The sequence below is a fragment of the Lytechinus pictus genome, chromosome 5, assembly GCF_037042905.1.
Source record: "Lytechinus pictus isolate F3 Inbred chromosome 5, Lp3.0, whole genome shotgun sequence".
Lineage (NCBI taxonomy): Eukaryota > Metazoa > Echinodermata > Echinoidea > Temnopleuroida > Toxopneustidae > Lytechinus > Lytechinus pictus.
The window spans coordinates 16,209,266-16,231,187 of NC_087249.1; the positions used below are offsets into that span (position 1 = coordinate 16,209,266).

At 36.1% G+C, this 21,922-nt stretch overlaps 1 protein-coding gene and 1 long non-coding RNA gene across 2 annotated transcripts in view; both read left to right on the forward strand.

Annotated features, from left to right (window-relative positions):
* The first annotated feature begins 866 nt into the window (after positions 1 to 866).
* On the forward strand, positions 867 to 4,944 carry LOC135154251 (uncharacterized). The gene is made up of 3 exons (XR_010293661.1): positions 867 to 951; positions 3,164 to 3,280; positions 3,842 to 4,944. It is a non-coding gene; the product is annotated as an uncharacterized LOC135154251 (long non-coding RNA).
* A 2,081-nt stretch (positions 4,945 to 7,025) lies between these two features.
* The window catches only part of LOC129261731 (MAM and LDL-receptor class A domain-containing protein 1-like), a 31,304-nt gene continuing 16,407 nt past the window's right edge, over positions 7,026 to 21,922 (forward strand). Inside the window, exons 1-10 of the mRNA XM_064099386.1 lie at positions 7,026 to 7,126; positions 10,893 to 11,031; positions 11,953 to 12,079; positions 13,315 to 13,408; positions 14,483 to 14,617; positions 16,053 to 16,327; positions 16,510 to 16,600; positions 18,521 to 18,685; positions 19,896 to 20,161; positions 20,930 to 21,020. Coding sequence (XP_063955456.1) covers positions 7,087 to 7,126; positions 10,893 to 11,031; positions 11,953 to 12,079; positions 13,315 to 13,408; positions 14,483 to 14,617; positions 16,053 to 16,327; positions 16,510 to 16,600; positions 18,521 to 18,685; positions 19,896 to 20,161; positions 20,930 to 21,020 — 1,423 coding nt within the window. The 5' untranslated portion in view covers positions 7,026 to 7,086. The remainder of the gene's footprint in view (positions 7,127 to 10,892; positions 11,032 to 11,952; positions 12,080 to 13,314; positions 13,409 to 14,482; positions 14,618 to 16,052; positions 16,328 to 16,509; positions 16,601 to 18,520; positions 18,686 to 19,895; positions 20,162 to 20,929; positions 21,021 to 21,922) is intronic.

The window sequence follows — 21,922 nt, forward strand, 5'->3', positions numbered from 1 at the left end:
TTTTCACATGATTTTATAGCCAAATTCCAAATTATGCTGACGGGTCGATAATTGTTTTATTGATTCTTTCTAAAGATAAACAACGTACTACCAGATTTGCATTATTTTCGCACTTACTACAAGCTAGCGTTTGATCGTGTTATAACATAACTGTTCTTTCATGACAACATCCTCCATTACTTACTAAAATTTTGTAATATGTAGGCCCCCTATATCATTGTCCATGAAGTAAATTTGGTTCTTTATAAATGCTTGTGCCATTACGGGTTATCGCGTCCGGTCGGGCAATCGCGTAACCCGACCATTTGAGAAAAGGGCCCCCTAAATTTCCGAAATGTCGGGTCCAGTTTACCCGATGTTTTGTGAAAATTATAGCCAAATATACAAAAGGTCGGGTAAACCAGACCCGATGTTTCAGGAAATTAGGAAACCCTTTTCTCGAATGGTCGGGTAACGCGATTGCCCGACCGGACGCGATAACCGGGTGTGATGGCACAAGCCCTTTAAAAACTGCTTAAGGACGTTCCACAGTTAAAATGAAGTCCATGTCATTTTCACCAAATTTTGCAGAGAGTTACTTTGGTTTCTATGCATTATAAAAATGCAAAAATAATATAGCTTTTATGTGCTTTTTTTTTCTTCGGGACTTCAAAGTCGCCGTATTTTAATGATCTGAAATGTTGCGCAATCATGAGAATTATGCCTCTCTTATGGGGTGTTGCAAGAAAGTTACGTTGCAATTGATTGCTAATCGACTGCAACTTTGCAGCCGATTCCGATCAACTGCAACTAGCAATCAATCGCCAATTTGCGTTGCAAGAAAAAGGCTTGCGATTGAACGCAAGTTGCAGCTGATTTGCAGACGATTTACAGCTGTAAACAGGGTCTGCAGCACAAGACTAGCCGAAAAAGCAAAATAATGGCTTGCAACAATCCTGGATCTGGAAGAGAGTAAGTAGAAAATATTCATTTTTCAGACAATTCTTTCTCCATTATGTATGTTTTCAGAGAATTTATATATTTTAGACCTATGCCAGGGAAAAATTTATTTTGCAAAAAGTGAAAATGTATCTTTATCGCCGGTCGAAATTTCACCTTCAACACATTTTCTACCGCACAGTTTTAATCCCAGTCCCACACTTTACTTTTTGTGTCGGTAATGCACGGTTGTATCAACAACACGGCAGGTCACTGCCGGTGCAGTGCTGTTAAAAATCACCCTGAAGCAAGTAAATGTGTAGGCTCTAATTATGTATGAAGCATCGAAAATGACCTTTAAAGATTATTTTTGTTCCTATTTGAAATGATTTTTTAAGTAAATAGAAATTAAAGACTTCCAGTACTAGTACTTTACTACCTTCTAATTTTTTTTTCCACAAGAAAAAAAATCCTCTCCAGCTCCATTTATCTCTCTTTTTTAAGAGTCTGTCTAACGTTAACCTCCCTTTTTATGACTTTCCTTGGCCTGGCCTGGGATAAAGTGAAAATTTTGCTGTTTCGACTTTTGTCTTTGGAGGATTAAAAAAATATAGGCCTAGGCCTATATTTTTATATTTTTATTTATTTATTTATTTATTTTATTTTTTTTTTTTTTTGGGGGGGGGGTTTTCCAGATTCCACATATCTCGCCAGACAAAAAAAACAACAAAGGTATAGGGGGTCTACATGTATTGGGCTACTTTTCAGAATCTATTGGCCACATTCTTGGGGAAGTTTTAACATTGAATAGGGAGTTACCCGCCCAGGGCTCTTTTAAAAATTTCTTACGGGCAGATTGCTCAAGAGGACAGTCTATTTGTGTCGTTGATTTGTAATGATGTGCCGTATGAGTCACATTTTTAATATCCATCACATATAAATATAAAAAGATATACATTTACATGATGTAGGCCCAAATACATTTATTTTTTAGATTCAATATGTACATCTACTATGCCGGGAGGGGAGGTACTTAGATTTGGTTTGGACAAAGGTGTGCGGCTGAAGGTTCGAAACCCGTACCCATATTTACAGGCCATTTTGGCTAAAAAGTTACCCATTATTAAGGATTCATTACAGGGGCGGATCCAGGATTTCCAAAGGGGGGGGGCACATTTTCGCCTGGAAAACTTGACAAGCAAAAACAAAAAATGTTTAAGGACATTATCTAGAAATTGGGCCATGTTTAGGGATTTTCCAGCATAAAACCATACCTCATGTTTAGGGATTTCTTCCAAAATGGCGACCCATTCCTGCGACATATCCCCATATGCCTTATTTCGTGAATACCCCCCCGCCCCCCCGGCTACTAAGTAGCTGACTCTTAACTTGATTTTTATGCAAGCACATGAGGTGCTATATAGATGACAGATTTTTTTTTCACTTTAAATTGTTTAATGGATGATTAGAATGCTTTTCCAGGTGCTTTCAGTTAAAGGGTGTCTCATATGGTGCATCATTATTAATATTGAATGCATAATCATGATTTTTTTTTACATCCTTTACATCAAGCACAATACTCGGGGGGGGGCATATGGTCCCCCTTGACATTTTTCAGAATAAATCTGCCACTCAACATTTTATTACCGCACCGCTGACTGACGTTTTACTTTTAAGTCTCATGCAACTTTTGAGACCAAATTTGCAATTCCCAGGTGCAGGGTCAGGAAATTTTGCAACATTGTGTTTGTTTAAGTAAATGTAAGACAAAAACATGATTACATGTAAAAAGTCAATATTCATAATTGGGTAATTTTTATTGACAATAGTAATTTAATGTCACTGATGAACTTTGTCTTGAAATTAACAATTAACAAAAATACATTTAAGAAGTTAAGAAAAAATATATAAAAAAAAACATGAAAGGAATTTATTTTGATACCAGATTTTTTAAAGTAAAGTTGTTAGGAATGCTCTGGAAAGGAATATGTACACCAAAATTAATACTTCTATTACGAGCTTTTTTTAGTAAATTAAAGCAAAAGGTATGATATCATACATTTTTTAATTGCGCCACCCATGGCTGAGGAACCATAGTGCCCCTCCCCAGGCCAGAAGTGACTTTAATCAAAACACACTGGGACTACTATAATGATTAACACACTGGCAACTGAGCTTAACTTGTATATTAATATCATGAACATGTTTTATCTTTTTGCTTTTTGCTTTTAATTGCTTACTACAGTTATGATGACAAAGAAGTCTGGAATAAACAAGAAACCTCCGAACCACCATAACTGTGTCTGCTACAATGTGTGTTCTTGCAACCAGCTGATTGATTCATTTTATCAACTCTCAAATGGTAGGTTACATGTAAACTGTATTATTATTAATAATTCACCATGATCGTAATGCGGATGGGGGTGAAATCTGTACACATTAACCCAAGGATAATGCAAAATGAAAAAGGCAAACACAAATCTCTATCTTGACTTGGACTTCTCAGCAATGAAGACACCCCCATTGAGGGGGGGGGAGGGGGTGGTTGTTGTGCTCATCCAAGGTGTACTGTATGGAATTGTCTATTTTGCTTTCATTGATTTAATTTATTGCATATTTTAATTTCCATGATTCATTTATTTGGGGAAAAACAATCAGTTTTCACACTTTTTTAGATTACATCATGGCAAATTGCCAATTATTATGGTCTCGGGAGTAAGCCACTATCCCTCTATCATATCATCTTGTCGGTGCAAACAACGCCCTTACCAGCAGGCATAGGGGCATTTCTGCACTGATGGGGTGCACAAAAATGTTTTGCTAAGGGCGTTCTTGCACTGAAAGGACAAAATTTGAACTAACCCAAGCTATGTATGGTTATGGGCTTGCATTATTTCCTTTATTATTATTTTTTTATGAACAGGTTGATTATCAGAACTGAATTCAGAGCTGCTCCTGTCTGTAGTAACATCATTATTAGAGTGGACTTCAGAATGAGGGCGTTGCTTGTTTAAAAACTTCACTCCATGGAGCTCTCCAAATTCATCTCAAATTAGACTGCTTCTGGAAACCAGATTTGTTCCTTCAAGCAGAGACGCTTGTGGCTTTCCTGACTGGACTTCTATGGATTCTTCTTGCCAACATTAAGGACTGTGGGCTGACATTCAGTGGTAAAACACTTGATGAAGATGATATGAATTTTTATTTGATATAAAATTCCTCAGGAGTAAGAAACAATGAAAATTAAAAATAAAAGGTCCATCAATAATGAATGTCTTGAGCAGTGTTCTTTTTGTGCACAGATCAATGGATCTTTTCATTTCCAAGCAGGGATGTAGTCAATGCTGACCTCAAGACAACATTTTGCTGGCCTTGGTCCGAGTCACTGTACAGAATCTATGGGAATCTCTCTCAAGCTGCCTCATGACTCGGAAGAATCAGCCTCGACCTCATCCCTGTATGCAAGTGTGATATATATCTACCATGCAATCTCATGATTAAAGAGAGAGAAACAAGAGAGCTTCAGATTTTGAAGTGTAGCAATCTCCTGAAATGTATGTTTTATTTGAAAATCAAACTAAAATAACTTAATTGGGCATGTTATTCATTATGATATTTATGAATGAAAGCATTGAAGCAATTTGGTGCTCTTGCAAAACAAATTCTGAGTTGTATTTACTGCAAACCCTCAGAAATATTGATAAGCATTTGCCAGTGCATGAAGTGTTTTAATGAAGAGTGGCTTTTTTGTGCCTATGGAGAGTTATTATTTCTTCAATATTTTTTCATACAAATTATTTCAGAAATCACAATTTGAATATTCCATGACCTCTGATAACAAGAGCAGAATATTTTTGGTGATTGACACACTTTAAAATGAGATTAGGAGAGAATGTAGTGAAATTGTGTGAAAATAATGGCATAATTGCTGAAGAGGCCTATAAGATTGAAAATAACATTATTTCAAGTTTTTCTTGAAAAAAACCCATGGAAAATTGAAAATGGCATAATTTACACAAGTTTTCTAAACAAAATACAAAAAAAAAAATTTTTGCAGAATTTTTAGTACACAAGCCTATGGACAATCAATTGAACGTAAATCGAACGCAAATTTTGCGCATCCTCCAAAATCTTACATAAGTTACGTTCGATTTGCAATCAATCGCAAAGCTTGCGCTTGATCTACGTTCAATTGATCAAACGCAACTTCTTCTTGCAACAGGATTGAACGTAACTTGCGTTCAATTGCAGATTTGCGTTTAATCGGAGGACTTACGCTCAATTTTGGGAGTTGCGTTCGATTTGCGTTCAATCGCAAGTTTCTTGCAACACCCCATTAGACCTCATGAATTCACCAAATGAGTTTAAATCATCTTTACTCTCTCGATATTGCATCAAACTTCATCAGACTTTCAGAATGTGTAACATAGTAGATACCAAAGTAGTAGAAAGTCTTTTAATTGGTAAAACTATATCTATTTGGAGTCAGCAGCGCCCTCATGTGGCAAGAACGGTGCAAAAACTCGGAAAAAACAAATCTTCAAAGACGTGAATCTACTCAAAAATTAAAAAAGTATAGTTTAAACTGCACTGTATTAAAAATCCGTGTCATTTTCATCGAATTCGGCTTAACTGTAGAGAAATGTATATGGAGGATGTAGGGAAGTTAAAAATATAGGGTCCATGTGCTCGTTTTTTAATTGTAAGTGTCCAAAGTGTTGCAAGTTGGCTTGAAAATCGCCTAAAATGCGCCGAAAACATGCAAATGTCTAATAACACCGTCTAAAATGGGAATGGTTCCGTAGTCTTGTTCCCAAACATTGAAAATCCATGTCATTTTCATCATACTCTCTAGATTTGTAGAGGAATATATTCTGAAGAAGTTAGGACATTTAAACTATGGAGTCCATGTGCTCGTTTTCAAAGTATCCGTGTCCAAGGTGTTGCGAGTTGGCTTGAAACAGCCCAAAATGCGCCGAAAACAAGCAAAAGTCTGTTAATACCGTTTAAAATGCGAATGGTTCCGTAGTCTTGTTCCCAAACATTGAAAATCCATGTCATTTTCATCATACTTTGCACATAGACACTTTAGCACCTGAATATTCCAAATATGCACAATTCAACATAGGTCCATGTGCTTGATTTTTTGCTATAGAGCTTCAAAGTTAACCCAAATAGGTGTTCTTAAGAATTACGCATTCAAAAGAATTTGAAATTTTTAGACCTCACGAGATCACAAAAATGAGTTTAAAGCTCTATTACTCAGTCAAAATCCATGAAAACTTCATCAAATTTTGCAATATGATTAATAATTGTATCCTTAAAATGGATAATCTATTCATATTGCTTTCAATTGTTTGCTCGTTTAAGTCTAATAGCACTATCAGTTCTTAGAAATTGCGGGAACGATAGCAAAATAATACTCAACTTCAAAAATTTCAAATTTCGATAACAAACTTGAGAAGTAAAAGAAATGCAGCACTTTATTCAAAACCCATGTCATTTTCACCAAACTTTGGAAAGTCGTAGAGGAAGGTATACATAAGAGGTGTAAACATTAAAAAATATGGGTTCATGTGCTTGTTTTCAAACTATCATCACTCTTATTAGAGCAAATGTGCTTCTTAAAACACCCCAAAACACGCCAAAAGCTTTGTATCTGTGAGGAAAAATTCCGAACCACTCTACCATATATTTTATTCAAACTCGGGGTCATATTCATCATACTTTGCAGCACTACAGAGGAAAGTATTTTGAAATTGTAGAGGAATAAAAAGAATGGTCCATGGAATAATTCCAGTTTCTTAGCTTCATAAAATAACACATCGGATCTGCAGTTAGTGCAGATAAGGAGAAAAATCAGCTCACATACCTACAGCTGATTAATCACCAGTTCATCCATTGTGACGTCCGCGGAGTGTAAAATATGCGCAGATCATGATGCGCACAAACATAACTGTGGAACGTCCTTAACCCTTTGCAATAATTGTCCGACCCTCCATATACATGGCTCACAATAATTATGCCTGGTGTTTGCAAAGCGCAGGGTTAATAAACGCGATCATAAAAATAATTATGAGATAAATTTATCTCAAACGATCGACCCGAACTTTTGCAAATATCTTGGAAGGTTTTCACAAAGAGATCACACAACAGGACCGAAATGATATGCAGCGGTGTTTTGACTTAGAAGTTACGTCCCCACAAGGTTCGGGGATGAAATTCCACCGTAATACTCGCGTCCTTTGGCAAGGCGTTAACCCTAAAAGGACTGGGCTATTTGAGATGTAATGAGAAATGAGGGATTAAGAACATTCAACAGAGAGGAGACCCTGTGGAGCCGTGTTATGTGCAAACGACGGTATATGTGCATAATTTCGCCAGGATTTGTGCAAACAACGGTGTTTGTGCAAACGCCACACCGGGAAATGTGCAACTCTGTCAAAATTTATCAACGGCGTCTGTGCAAACGTGACGACGGGATATGTGCAAATGAACAATTTTCACGGGAAATGTGCAAACCTCCGGGATATGTGCAAAAATCACTGTTTTTATCGATATTAAGGCTATTTATCATGAAATGTTTCATAACATTACTGTAAAAATGGGAAACCTGCCTGCATAAGGGAGGAGCTACAGTGTCATCGGCAATGAAACGCTTTTCAAAGAGGCGGTGGGGGCACCAGACTGAAATCTCAATTTCGAAAACTGCCTGAGGTACTTTCAAGGCAATGGGTGATAAGAGTATTTCTTTTTGTAATTCGGGCGAGAGATGTTATACCCACAATGAAATAACTCTCTTGGGCTGCGTTTATCCGACCTCAAGCCAGAATCGTGATTTGAATCATGATTGGAATCATGATTCAAATCACAAACATGAATCACAATTACTACAGAATCAGGGTTTAGACGACCTTCGTTCCAACGCTGTTTCTCCTCGGATTCGGACCGATCCAGTGCGCATCACAGTGCGCAGTTTGACCCAGGAAGTATAGGTCAACGTTGGACACTTAATTGGAGGTCGGCGACGTACATGTGATGTGACAACGTGGGGCGCGCGCCTTGGCAAGAACCGGAAATAGCTCGACACAATGACGTCATATAATCATGATTCAAATCACGATATCGTTTATCCGAACATTTTCGTACGTGATTCTGCAGAAACGTCTTTCCAAACGCCCTTTTTTTCGTAGTTCATGTTTGTGATTCTAATCATGATTATATTCAATTTCGACTAAACGCAATCGTGATTCTGCAGAATCGTGATTTGAATCATGATTGGAATCATGATTATAGGGTAAAAAAGTGGCGGATAAACGCACCCTTGTACTCCAGACCCACCATTGTGTGGAATGGATATATATATATATATATATATATAGTGGTCTTTACTCCAGACTCGGTTACATAAAAAAAAGTTAAGAATCTTCAAAAATATAAGACTTCTGTACTAAAGCAGGCGTATATGAGAACAGAGTCTTTACCCAAGACCCAGTTATTTCAAAACTTTAAAAAGTCGTAAAAACTAAGACCCACTATGGTTTGGAATAACATGGATATAGAGTGTAGTCTTTATTCCAGACCCGGTTATCTAACAATTTGAAGATCCTTCTAAACTAAGATCCTGTACTAAATCATAAGTAAAGAGCATAGTCTTTCAAAAATAATAAAAAACTGCAACACCTCATCGTCTACAAAATTAAGACCCCGTAAAAATGAATATAGAATGTAGTCTTTACCCAGGCCCTGTTATATCAATAATATTTTTTTTTAAATCAAATTTAAGACCCCAACTTCTCATTCCTGTAGAATAAGATGAGTATAAAGTGCAGTCTTTTACTCCAGACCAGGTGATTAAACAAATTCATAAATATTAAATCCCCGCCATCTTCCACTACTAAGACTCTGTAATAAAGAACGTGTATTAACGTATTCTCAATTCTCTAGACCCGTTTATTTAAACAAATCTTCAAGATCCCACAGTCTCATTCCGGTGAAAAAAAGATGGATATAGAGTGTAGTCTTTACTCCAGACCAGTGATTAAAATCCTTCTAAATTAAGAGCCCAAACTAAGACTCTGTTATAAAGCAAGGGTACATAACGTAGTCTTTACTCAAGACCCGGTGGTTAAAAAAATGTAAATAAACTTTAAAACTTAGACCTCACCATTGCCATGTAATCAAGCATATGGATATAAAGTGTTTTCTTTTCTCCAGACCCAGTCATTTGAAAAAAAGTCAAGAATCTTCGAGGCTTCAATCTCATCTTCAATACCAAGACCCTATAATTTAGCACATGGGTATACAGGGTAATTACACAGTGGGTATACAGTGTACAGTGTAGTTTTTTTAATAAATGGGTCTGGAGTAAAGGCTATGCTATCTACCCGTGCTTTATTATAGACTATTAGTTTGGAAGATGGTGGGGTCTTTGTATTGAAGTTTTTTTTAATCACCATGCAGGTTTGGAGTAAAGACTAAACTCTATATCCACCAGGCGTAAATATTCATATCTGAATGACACGCGCCTCAAAACCCAAGATAACAACAACAACAACAACAACTGGGCGTTGTGGCGTGCGCCTGTAATCCAAGCTTTGTGGGGGAAGTTACAAATAAGAGGTTCGAGGTTCGACCCTGGTCACGTCTTTCGGATGGAAAGTTAAAAGTCGGTACCAGACGTAAATAATCATATCTGTTTGATACAAGCCTGACAAAACTCAAATACACACACACACACACTTTTTTTCACAGGGATGAAACGGTGGGGTCTTCAAATTGAAGACTTCCAAAAATTTTATATAACAGCGTCCGGGGTAAAGACTATGCTCTTATATCCATGCTTTATTACAGGGTCTTACTTTTGAAGATTATAACATAATTTTTAAACGGGTCTGGAGTAAAGACTACATTCTTTATCCATCTTTTTTCACAGGAATGAAATTGTGGGGTCTTGAAGATTTGTTTAAATAAACGGGTCTGGAGAATTGAGAATACGTTATATACACGTACTTTAATTATTACAGAGTCTTAGTAGTGGAAGATGGCGGCGCTTTAATATTTATGAATTTGTTTAATCACCTGGTTTGCAGTAATAAACTACACTTTATACTCATCTTATTCTACAGGAATGAGAAGTTGGGGTCTTAAATTGATTTTTTTTTTTTATTATTATTGATATAACAGGGCCTTGGTAAAGACTTCATTCTATATCCATGTTATTACAAACAATAGTGGGACTTAGTTTTATGATTTTTGTAAGTTTTGAAATAACCGGGTCTTGGGTAAAGACTCTGTTCTCATCTACGCATGCTTTAGTACATAAATCTTATTGTTTTGAAGATTCTTAACATTTTTTTATGAAACTGAGTCTGGAGTAAAGACCACTCTATACAAAAAAAATACTGAATGACACGCGCCGTATAAGCTAAAACAACAACAACAACAACATACTCTTGTGCCCCATTTGCCTTCAAACTGCATCAGGCAGTGTTCGAAATTGAGTGTCCCTTAAATGTAAGTCTGGTGCCCCCCCCCCCGGCGCCTCTCTGAAAATGGCTTCATTGCCGATGGCAATGTAGCTTCTCCCTTATGCAGGCAAGTTTCTCATTTTAACAGTAATGTTCTGAAACATTTCATGAGAAATAGCCTTAATATTGATAAAAACAGTGATTTGCACTTATCCCGGAGGTTTGCACATTTCCCGTGAAAATTGTTCTTTTGCACGTATCCCGTCGTCGCGTTTGCACAGATGCCGTTGATAAATTTTGACAGATTTGCACATTTCCCGGCTTGACGTTTTCACAAATACCGTTGTTTGCACAAATCCCGGCGAAATTTTGCACATATAACGTTGTTTGCACATATCCCGGCGTTTGCACATAACACGGCTCCACAGACCCTCTCTAAGGCATCGTCTTAATAAAGCGCTCGTTAGAATTTAGCACCCTTTTGTCTTTTTTTCACATTTACAGGTTATTATCTGTTCGCCAAGGCTAGCTCTCAGACATTCAAAGACAAGGCTCAAATAATTACTCCTCCTCGATCTGCCGACAAACCACAATGCATCCAGTTTTACTATTACATGTATGGTGATGGAAGTGGCAAACTCAGGTAAAGTTATGTTCAGTTGAAATAATAATAATTATAATAACGTTTTATTTACCCAGGGTATAGCCACTTCATTTAGGAAACTGCTCTACCAGCGGCCCCTGCAACATAATAATCTTATTATTACCCTTCTCCAATCTAAATGCTGAGCGCATAGCAAGAAGGCAGAAGGTCCTATTGTCTTTGGTATGACTCGGCCGAGGATCGAACCCACGACCTCCCGTTCATGAGGCGGACGTTCTACCACTGAGCCCTCATGCCCGGTTCAATGGTCTGATTCTACGAAGATTGTTAACGTAATAGGTTTTTTTCTACACAGTAAAAAGAAAATTAAACCGCCTGTTCAATTAGACAACCTTGTTCGTTATGTGAATCTAGGGCAAATGTTCTTGCAGGAATTGTCACCATATCATATCTCGATCTGATACAGGTACATGAACTGAACTTTGTGAAATCCTAAAATCTAAGCTATAAACGATCGCTCTGAAGATCACCAACTAAGACATATAAGAGAAGCACACGCGGGAGTGTGCATTGTTATTCCTTGGAAAAAAACCTGGTATCTGGGCTGAAAAGCCATGCTTATTTTGCCAATTTCTCTGCATTTACATAATTTATTCCAGAATACTTCGCCGCATATTTCTGAATTATACATACAGACACTTGGATTGTTATTTTATCGGATTATGTCAGAAATCACTTTTAAATCGTTACTACAACAGACATTATCTTAAACTCGTGTTTTAAACAGTGAAACATGTTTAACACTTCAGTAACTTTTATTTGCCCATGGGTCGATAATATAGACTTGCCTACTGATTCTAGGTAAGTGTTGATCACTCGTTACCGTAAATTACACATCCTTAATAAATCATTTTAAACCTTAAGTTGTTTAAACTAATATTTATTGTTTCAATTACAAAGCGTCTACGTTCGGAACAATGATACAACTGAACTCGGAGACCCTGTTTATACCAGGAATGGGCAGCAAGGAAAGGGCTGGTATCGTGGTTTGGTCGATATAACCGTGAGTCTGGGAAAATTTCGAGAGGTAGGTGCATGTTTTTTAAAGTAGCTGAATGGGGTCGTATTTCAGATATATTCTGTTTCTGTTTGCGGTAACTCCCGTAGGAACTCGGCAGGACAGCATTTTGCTGGTAAACGCCAAGCTGGTATACAACCAGTATACCTAGGAAACATTTTACGTCTAGGTTAATCTAGTCATAATGGCAGACCTTATAGACGACAGATATTAATCTCGGGTCTTTTTATCAAAATGGAGACAATGCAGAGTGGGGATTCGAATTCACAACCTTGCGATTATGAGTCTAATACTCTAACAACTGGACCACACGACCCGTAAATAAAGAGGCTTCAAAGTACGTATTTCGGATTCGAGGTTTTATCCTTATCTATTTTCCGGAAAGGGTTGAACGAGATACATCGACAAATAAATTGTTAATGCTATCTTTTGACGGCCTAGCCTAATTTTCTATTAAAATCATGTCAATTTGATAACATCACCAGTAAGTCCAATTAACAACTGTGCCAGAAAAATACTGTAGATTTAGATGACAATGCTTTAAAAGAGCCATCCACCATGTCCACGGACTTATCATTAAAATGACATAAAGAAATGTACTTAAAAATGAATCAAATACTTATATTTTTCAATTCAATTGATGGTATTCTGAGAGTTAAACCTAGGTTTAACCCTTGTCTTAACTAGATTTCAAACCATACATCTCTGGAATACCAGGCTTCATAATATTTTTCCATATTTATGGCAATTATCATAATATAAATTAAAATTAAAGTTTACAATATTTTGTATTCTTCCCATGTCACAACTCATTTGTTTTTTACAACTTTTTTTCAGTAGAATAAGAATCATTTTAAATTGGTGATTGGGTTGACAACTGTCACTCCATAAAGTGTGGTGTAAGTTAACCCAGGTTTAACTAAACCATGTCTATCAGAATACCACCAAAATAATTGTATTTGGTGATATGTCAGTTTCGAATGTTAATGTTTTGGGGGGCTGGTCAATTTAATTAACAAACATAAATTATGTTTGTTAGAATGATGTATCCCGGACTGAGCTATAGGCTCTTTTCGAAGATCCATTTTACCCATTGTCATGATTGTTCGATAGTTGTCATTGGTTTGGACATGGACCTACCTACTGAAGTAGGTCCATGGTTGGAAATTGTTTCAATGTGTAAATCTTCATCTCGTTCGACTATTACTAATATGAAACATTCTCACCTGGCTTGTATTTTTTAGTTGATATTTGAAGCAGAAGTTGGAATGGGACAGCTGGCCGATATCGCAATAGATGACGTAGGAGTATTCGATGACGAAAATGCGTGTCCACTTGGTAACTTTTCATTTATACATGTATATTTTCCATTTAATGTAAATATTTTGTTTGCGTGATTTGGGGGTGTGCTTTTTTATAGCCCGGAAATGGTAATCAATATCAGAATAATCTTCTTTAAGAAAAGAAAGACTAATCTGTAAAGTCACTCACACAACCAGCTTATAAAATAAGGGCAAGTCCCATTTTTATAAAATAAAGATGGGCGACTCCCACGATCTTTGTTTAGTCATAAATAAAACTAGCATGCAACGACCTTCCCTTATCAAGTGGCAAATGCATTAGATGTAATAGTATTTTTCAGTTTGTGAAAAATATGCATCCGAGTATATAGGTTATTGTGTTATGCTCAACATTTAATTTTTTTATTATTTTCCACTAGTTTATTACAGGAGTACTCCAGGCTGAAAATGATATGATATGAACAGATAAAGAAAAATCAGACAAACAAAACGCTGAAAAATTAATCAAATTTGGACAAGGAAAGTTTTAACAATTTTAATTATTTCATTATTTCGGTGAAACAGCTCTGTGCCTATATCTATGAACATATAATGAGCAAATGCATCATGTCATATCGTCACTTGTTCTTTTTAATTTTATTTTATGAAAATATGGGATAATTTCAATTTATGTCCTCCAGTAATCAAAAATATTGGACCGACAAGTGCTTGTATTCATTAGATATCCATTCGTGTAATCTATTCAAGGGAGACATATTATACATGTGTCAAAATATGAAATAATGATTTCATGTAATAACAAAAGGGAAAGTGGGGATGTGACATCAGTCCACCGGATGAATACTCATGACGACGAGCACATAACTGTTTTACAAAATATTGCTAATTCTTTAAAGTCAATAACTTCTTTATATGATGTCAGATTTTGATGAAATTTTCAGCATTTTGCTCAGTGAATTCTACTCTATTAATTACGTAAAGCCAGGAGCACTATTTTTTCTTCCCCTCTCTTTCCCTCTCTCTCTCTCTCTTTCATGTTTTTCTTCTATTTTTACCGTTTTAGTTATTATTTCGCCTTTCAAAATACCTATTTTATAACTTCATTTTACAGACAGTCTATCTTGTGACTTTGATCAAAGTTGGTGTGGTATCAAACAGGATGTGTTAGATGACTTTAACTTCATTCGCCAACGAGGCAGCACAGGTTCATTTGGAACTGGCCCTGAAACTGATCATTCTGGAAGTGGTGCGTATTATCTGTTGCAGTCATGTGACCAGTATATGAAAAGCTCAGTTGCAAAAGTGGTTAGGTCCATTTTTCATCAAATTTGATTCTTTTTCTCAATGTATAGATTTTTAGTAGATCTATAAAGATGATACAAAAGTAAAGTTAAAATTCCCATTAAAAAGTGAACAAAAATGGCGAAGAAAAAATCGCATTTTTTCAAAAGGGGTTAGGTCCATTTCAGTTTGGTTGCAAAAGGGGTTAGGTCCACAAAGAATTTTTTTTTGGAAAAGAATGTTTTAAAAAATATGAAGACAGGTAGATTTCTTTTATACCCAATTTTATGTTCGCATGGTATAGGATATCATGAAAATTTAGTTTCGCATAAAAATATTGCAATATGGGAGAATTAAAAAAAAATGATTTTCTTGGAGTGGACCTAACCCCTTTTGCAAACAAAATATTCTGAAGAGCTCAATTGTCAAAAGGGGTTAGGTCCATGTTTCATTAATTTTATTGTTTTCAGTCTCAAAACCTATAGACTTTTAGTCGCTCTGATGATACCAAAGAAAATTTGAAATTCTCATTAAAACGTGAGTAAAAGTAGCGAAGAAAAAAAAATGAAGACAGGTAGATTTCTTTTATAGCCAATTTTATATTCACACGATAGGGTAGTACATCATGACAATTTAGTTTCTCATTTGAATATTGGAATAACATGAATAAGTGAGAATAAAAAACATGAATTTTCTCGGAATGGTCCAGAATGGACCTAACCCCTTTTGCAACCAAACTCTTCATATCACAATACAACTTGACTTTGGGTGTTCCTAAACCCTTTTCGCAATTGTTCATGCGACCGCTTGCGACGTTTTCCTTGAATGATAGATCTATTCTGCGACAAGCTGTAATTCCAACTGATCTCATTAGGGTCTCAAATACATGACAACACATTCAAAATTCCAAAAGCTGGCGGGAATTCTGCGCGACCGGAATAGACCGTAATGCAGTGATTTGCATTTGCTCGCAAAAGATTGTGCAAATGGTCGTGCTCTCATGTGCAAATGTTGCACAATTTCATAATTTATTGTGAGTGGTCTGATGCCGATGGAATTGGTGTCAAACTTACTTTGGACACGCTTTTACATAAATTAGGTTCCTGGTTTTATATCCATGACTTAATCATACTTAACACGTTTTCATTGAGTTAATGAAAATGAGCCATTTAAAATCTGATTAAATCGAAATGTGATTTATGCTGTTACGCATGACAAATCATTACGAACTTTATGTGATTCAATGATGATCTTTACTAGTTAATAGGTTATTCAGCAGATTAATAATCATGAATAATTAGTCATGTTATTCGCCAAACAGGTAATTTCAAACACTATAATCATTATTATTAGTATCATTATTGTTGATATTGTCATTGATTTGCTTTCTCTCAATGCAGGCTATTATGTCTACATAGAAGCTTCAAATTCGAAAAAGGATGAAAAGGCCCGTATTATACTCCCTACATTCCGAGGTGTCCAGCCGAACGACAAGGAGACTTTCTGCGTCATCTTCTGGTATCATATGTACGGAGGTACAGTAGGGGAACTCAACCTGTACCTCCACAACTCTAGCTCCACCGATCTTGGGAGTCCGATCTGGTGGATGGGCGGTAACAGAGGAAACAAGTGGAGGGCTGCAGAAGCTGAGATCAACACTCCTGAAGAATTCCAGGTAATAATAGCCCATAATAACCCATAGACATTAAGTTATTTTCAAAGGACCTCGTAGTTCGTAACGTCTAAACCTACTAGGAATAGTACAATATTTGGTCAACAATACTGCCAATTAATCTATCACTGACTCTATAGGTTGTTTTTCAATTTGTAACCTCATCTTCATAATCTTACTTTCAGCTTTACTTTGAGGCTATTCGTGGACAAAATTATGATAGCGATATTGCACTTGATGATATTCAGATAAACAGCTATGGATGCCCAGGACACCGTAAGTATATCTATTAAATGACAAGTCCACCCCAACAAAAAGTTGATTTAAATAAATAGAGAAAAATCCAACAAGCATAACACTGAAAATTTCATCAAAATCGGATGTAAAATAAGAAAGTTATGACATTTTAAGTTTCGCTTAATTTCGCAAAACAGTTACATGCACATCCTGGCTGGTATGCAAATGAAGAGACTATGACGTCATCCACTCACTATTTCTTTTGTATTTTATTATATGAAATGTTCTAATTTTCTCCTCATTGTCAAGTGATACAACGATTAATTCCTCCCTGGACATGTGGAATTAGCATTGTTTAATACTATATGGTTCAGTCAAGTTGGTCCTTATTGTCAAATCTATAAAAAAAATAAATATTGTATAATTCAAACAATAAAAAACAAACGAAATAGTGAGTGATGGACATCATCGACTGAGTCACCAAGTTGTGCATATCACTGTTTTGCGAAAAATAAGCGAAACTTTAAAATGTCATAACTTTCTTATTTTACATCCGATTTTGATGAAATTGTCAGCACTATGCTAGTTTGATTTTTCTTAATTTATTCAAGTCAGCATTTTCCTGGGGTGGACTTGACCTTTAAAGACATTTGACAGTAATTTCATACACTTGTTCAGTTAACCAAAGGTTAACATCTAAATTACGGAGTATATTAGTTCCGATCTCATTCACATAAAATTAAACTTCAAAAGTCTTGTGGTGAAATATAGCCAAATATATATTTTTCATAAAATATGAAGAGTAATGCTTTGGTTATTACAATAATTCAAATTAACTATTCGGTACATTAACCTTTACTAGAGACATTGAGGACTGAGAAGTAGTATGATTTCTCGCACTGGGTGGTTTCAAATACGGTGTTGAAATCTGGTGTGGGTGTTGGGATTGACCTCGGAAAATATGACGTATTTCCGACAGTTCAAGTTAAAGGCTGGTGTTGAATTTCGTCTGCTGAACCCAGCATTGCGGCTGGTGTTAACGGTCTATGTGTAATTTCCCCATTCACCAACACCAACTCACAATGATTGGGAAAATCGTGATTTCAAGTTCGGTGTTGGTATTGGTGTTGGTAATCTCAAGCTCGCGGGCAGGCGGCGAACACGATGAAACATCACCGTAAAATCAGCTTTTGCAGTTGAGTACAAATCATTTAAGCTTTATATATTTTGATGAACAATAATGTTTGCTCTTTCGAATTCTCAAATTGATTAAAGCAATGGCATTCTGTACGATGAGACTAATTTCACTTTCGTTGTTGAGACTTCTCGCTTAAAATGAAGATTTTTTCGCAATTGGTATCGATCTTCTGAACCCAGCTCGGTGTTGGAACTAGGTTTAGCGACCTTTTTATGCTCTCAACACCAACACCGAACACCGTACTTGAATCACCCACTGATGTGCATTGACAGTATTCTTAGAAAATACCATCAAATGTTAGTAGCTTTTTATCATTTTTATGCCAATAAAATATAAATTGTAAATAACTACATTTCCTTAAAATTTTAAAGCCGGCCGGAATTTATCGGCTTGTGTATATTCATGCTAACACAAATTCTGATGCCACAAGAAAGACCTTATTTTGTTTCATTTATGTCCACATTATGCTCCAATGTTCTAATTATGTCTTCGAACGCGCGTGCATCTCAACATGCAGTCGAAACTAATTACTTCGATCGTTACGAACAGTTTCGTGGTCCTATCAAGATCGGGGTATGTGTTAAATGAAATTAGAAACTTAATGTCAATTTATATCTTTTTGGTTGGCATTTTCGTTCATTTTCCTTTCCTCAATCTGAATTACCAATGAATCAATTTTTCACCATGTAATTGGTTCTAATGCATCCTTAAACCTTAATATTCTTGACACTCTTCATTTTAACTGAAATCCGATCCCATAGACATAATCAACAATGCATCAAATGTGACATGTGACTTCGAGGAGGCAGAATTGTGTTACTATAGACAGGACGATAAAGATGACTTCGATTGGAGCTGGAGAAACAGAGGGACTAATGATGGGTTTACGGGCCCCGAAGTGGACCACACTACAGGAAATGAATTAGGTAGGCCTGGAATCCCCTAGATTATTCTTCGAGAGATGATTCTAATTGTATAATCTCGGACGTAGTCGGAGTAAGGTTATAATCACCTCCAGAAGAGTGACTTCGATAAAAAAGATTACCTCGATAAAAAGAGTCATACTTATGATTCCTAATCTGATCAGGATGAATTTCATTTCATTGTGATAGGCCTAAATGAAATAAGGGATACACCCCAAAATTACCATCTTTTTACATTCCCACACACAAAGCGAATACCAAAACGACAATTATCACAATTTCATGTGATAAAGCGAATAAATGTTGATTGTTGGGAAAGACTTAAATTGGTCCTAAAGAGCTCTATGACCCATTGCCTCTTTGACTATACCTTGGCAAACGGAATGAATATTAAAACATCCAAAAGTATTTGAAATATTGTCCCTGTGACTTTTATTTTATTACAATTGGTTTTAAGAATATTTATTTCAACAAATTGTCGAGTTTTGTGAATATGACAACAGGACACAGTATGGCGCTGTGCGACGCGAGGGTGCAAAAGCGTAGGGGAATTGTTGAGATAGTTGGGTCCGCTTTACAAGTGTTCCATATTTATTGACTTTATTGTATACATAGTAAATGATTTCTTCCAGATATGAGCATGATTAGTGGAATGTAAGCATATTTCATAACGCCAGGTTGGTATGAGTAATTGAGGAATAAGTATTTCCAATGAGAAATCTTGGGATCACGTTATCTTGCATGAAATCAGAAAAGTTAGTGAAAGAATTCAATGGAAGTTTGAGAAAAGAAAACATGAACAAATAACGAAAATGGCTATGAGCAATTGGATGTAGACATCAATAATGATCTGGAAATCCTCCCATTGGCAAAGTGATCATGAAGTATGTCACAGTTGTACATCACCCCAATTACTTTTCTCTATATTTTACTAAAATTTCCACGCTTCACTTTAAAACGGGTTCAATTGAATGTATCATGAACAAAGAGTTTGTATTATATGAATGAGCAAAACTTTGTACGGGGGAATATTTTTAGTGTTCGCATGGGAGAGCTGTACTGCTCTGTGACATCACTAATATTGGACGCATTGCCAATAGGATGACTTCCACAAATTAGTAATGTTTACATTCAAACGCTCATAACTGTCTTATTGTTTGCTAATTTTACTTTCAACTTTCGTTGATTGTTTCTCTTTTTTTTTTGTCTTCAGGATTCTTCGTCTTCGTGAGTAGCACCTACCGTCTGAAACCCAGCAACAAGGCCCGGCTCATCTCTCCATCCATTGAAGCAAATTCAGCGCCATCATGCGTAGTCTTTTGGTACCATATGTATGGGGATGACGTTGAAACGCTTAATGTCTACGTCAGGAAAATCAATGGGGGATTGGGGACGCCACAGTGGACCTTGACTGGAAATCAACGGAACTATTGGCATCGGCAAACTATAGATATCGCTGCAAGCACTGATGATTATGAGGTACGTTGGATAAACAATAGTCTGATCAAGTATAGTCCTTCTGCAAAACAGATATCTTTTTCAGATAATTATCCTAATGGTTTTCCAACTCTAGCAAAGGTACATCAAACATACAGAAGTCTTTGCATGGAGCATTTAATATTTTGCTAAGAACGAGAAGGGGCGACTAGTAAAAAGCGATGAAACAATCGCAAGTGACGTCAAAATTGAAAGAGGCAATGATTTTAAAAGTTACAATGAAATAGAAAGTGGCGATGAATTAAGAAGGGACGACAAAATTGCAAGTGGTGATGAAATATGAAGTGGCAATTAAACAGTAAAAGAATGGATATTAAAATAAAGTAATCCTTCAATAAAAAGGGACGATGAAAGAGAAAGTGAAAACAAAACCAACAATGCAAATGACACTGTGGCTTAGTTCATGTTGGTTGGTAAGAACTGTGTGCACAAGGTACCTTGTCATGGTTTTACGCTAAAGAACAGCTACCCCGGGTAACAAGCTAGATATTTCAACGTGAGCTTATGTCGGTAACACTATATAACTAGACAACTATAAAGAAAATGAAAGAGAAAGGTAGTGAAGTGAAGCGAAATGGGCAGGTGGAAGAGCGGATATGAACATGGAAGAAGGCACAAACGTGAATCTGACCAGGAAAACCTACCAGAAGCCACTGTGACTTTGTTTCTTTTTCATTCTAGTTGAAAAGTAAAACAGAATTATATTCAGTATTTGTATAATCCATTTTATTTCCTTTTCTTTTGATTCAGCTCGTCTTTGAAGCATCACCGGGAGCAGCAAATAGAGACGACATAGCTCTCGACGATGTCACCTTGTATCATGGACAAGATTGTCCCTCATGTAAGAATTTAAGAGTTTCTGATAAAACATCCTTAGATTAAAGGCATTTTACATTAATTTGTTTTATGACAAGTATTTGATTATATTTTATTACATATTACTGGGTATTTTCTGTTGTTATGTATGTGTATGTGTTTTATTGTTTTTTTTTTCAACAACGTCACCATGAAATATATACGATATGATATGAGGTTAAAAAAATGTCCTGTCTTTTATAAAGATCTCTTTGTGACAACATTGACATCATATACCATATTTCTCCCTTCTTCCTTTCAATCGACGATTCTCTTTGAAAGTTTAAATATTCCATTTTCGGATATCTAGTCCCCTCTCTCGGAAATGAATTTATAGCCATAGGCCCTTTTTGCACTTATATTATGAATATAGTAATTCGATATCAGAAAGCTACAAATATTATATACTCAATCGTCAGTCATTTTCTCAAGTTGGGAAATACTTTAAATACAAAAAGAGAAAAGATGAATATGCAGATATGTGTACATTAGGCATCCGATCAAAATAAATATTCATGTCAAGTCGCAAAATTTATCCAACAAATTTACCAAATGTCTTTATTACACATTCCTATATTCTAGCAATTTAATCGGGATTGTGACATGCAATTTTTGAGGATCTACTAGATCTGAAAATAGCCCTCACTGCTATCATATTCTATCATATTATCATCTTCTTCATAATCGCCACTCCACTGACCTCAACGTTGTCATTGTGATAACCATTATCACCATTAACGTTAATGGCGGAAATCTCTCCCCAAAGGTAGGGGGACCATTGGCTGGAAAATTTGACAAGCAAAAAAAAAGGTTATCACCCTAAATGTCAGGTCATGAATAAATTTGACAAGCAAAAAAAAAGTTATAACAAAGAAAGGAAGGTCATCT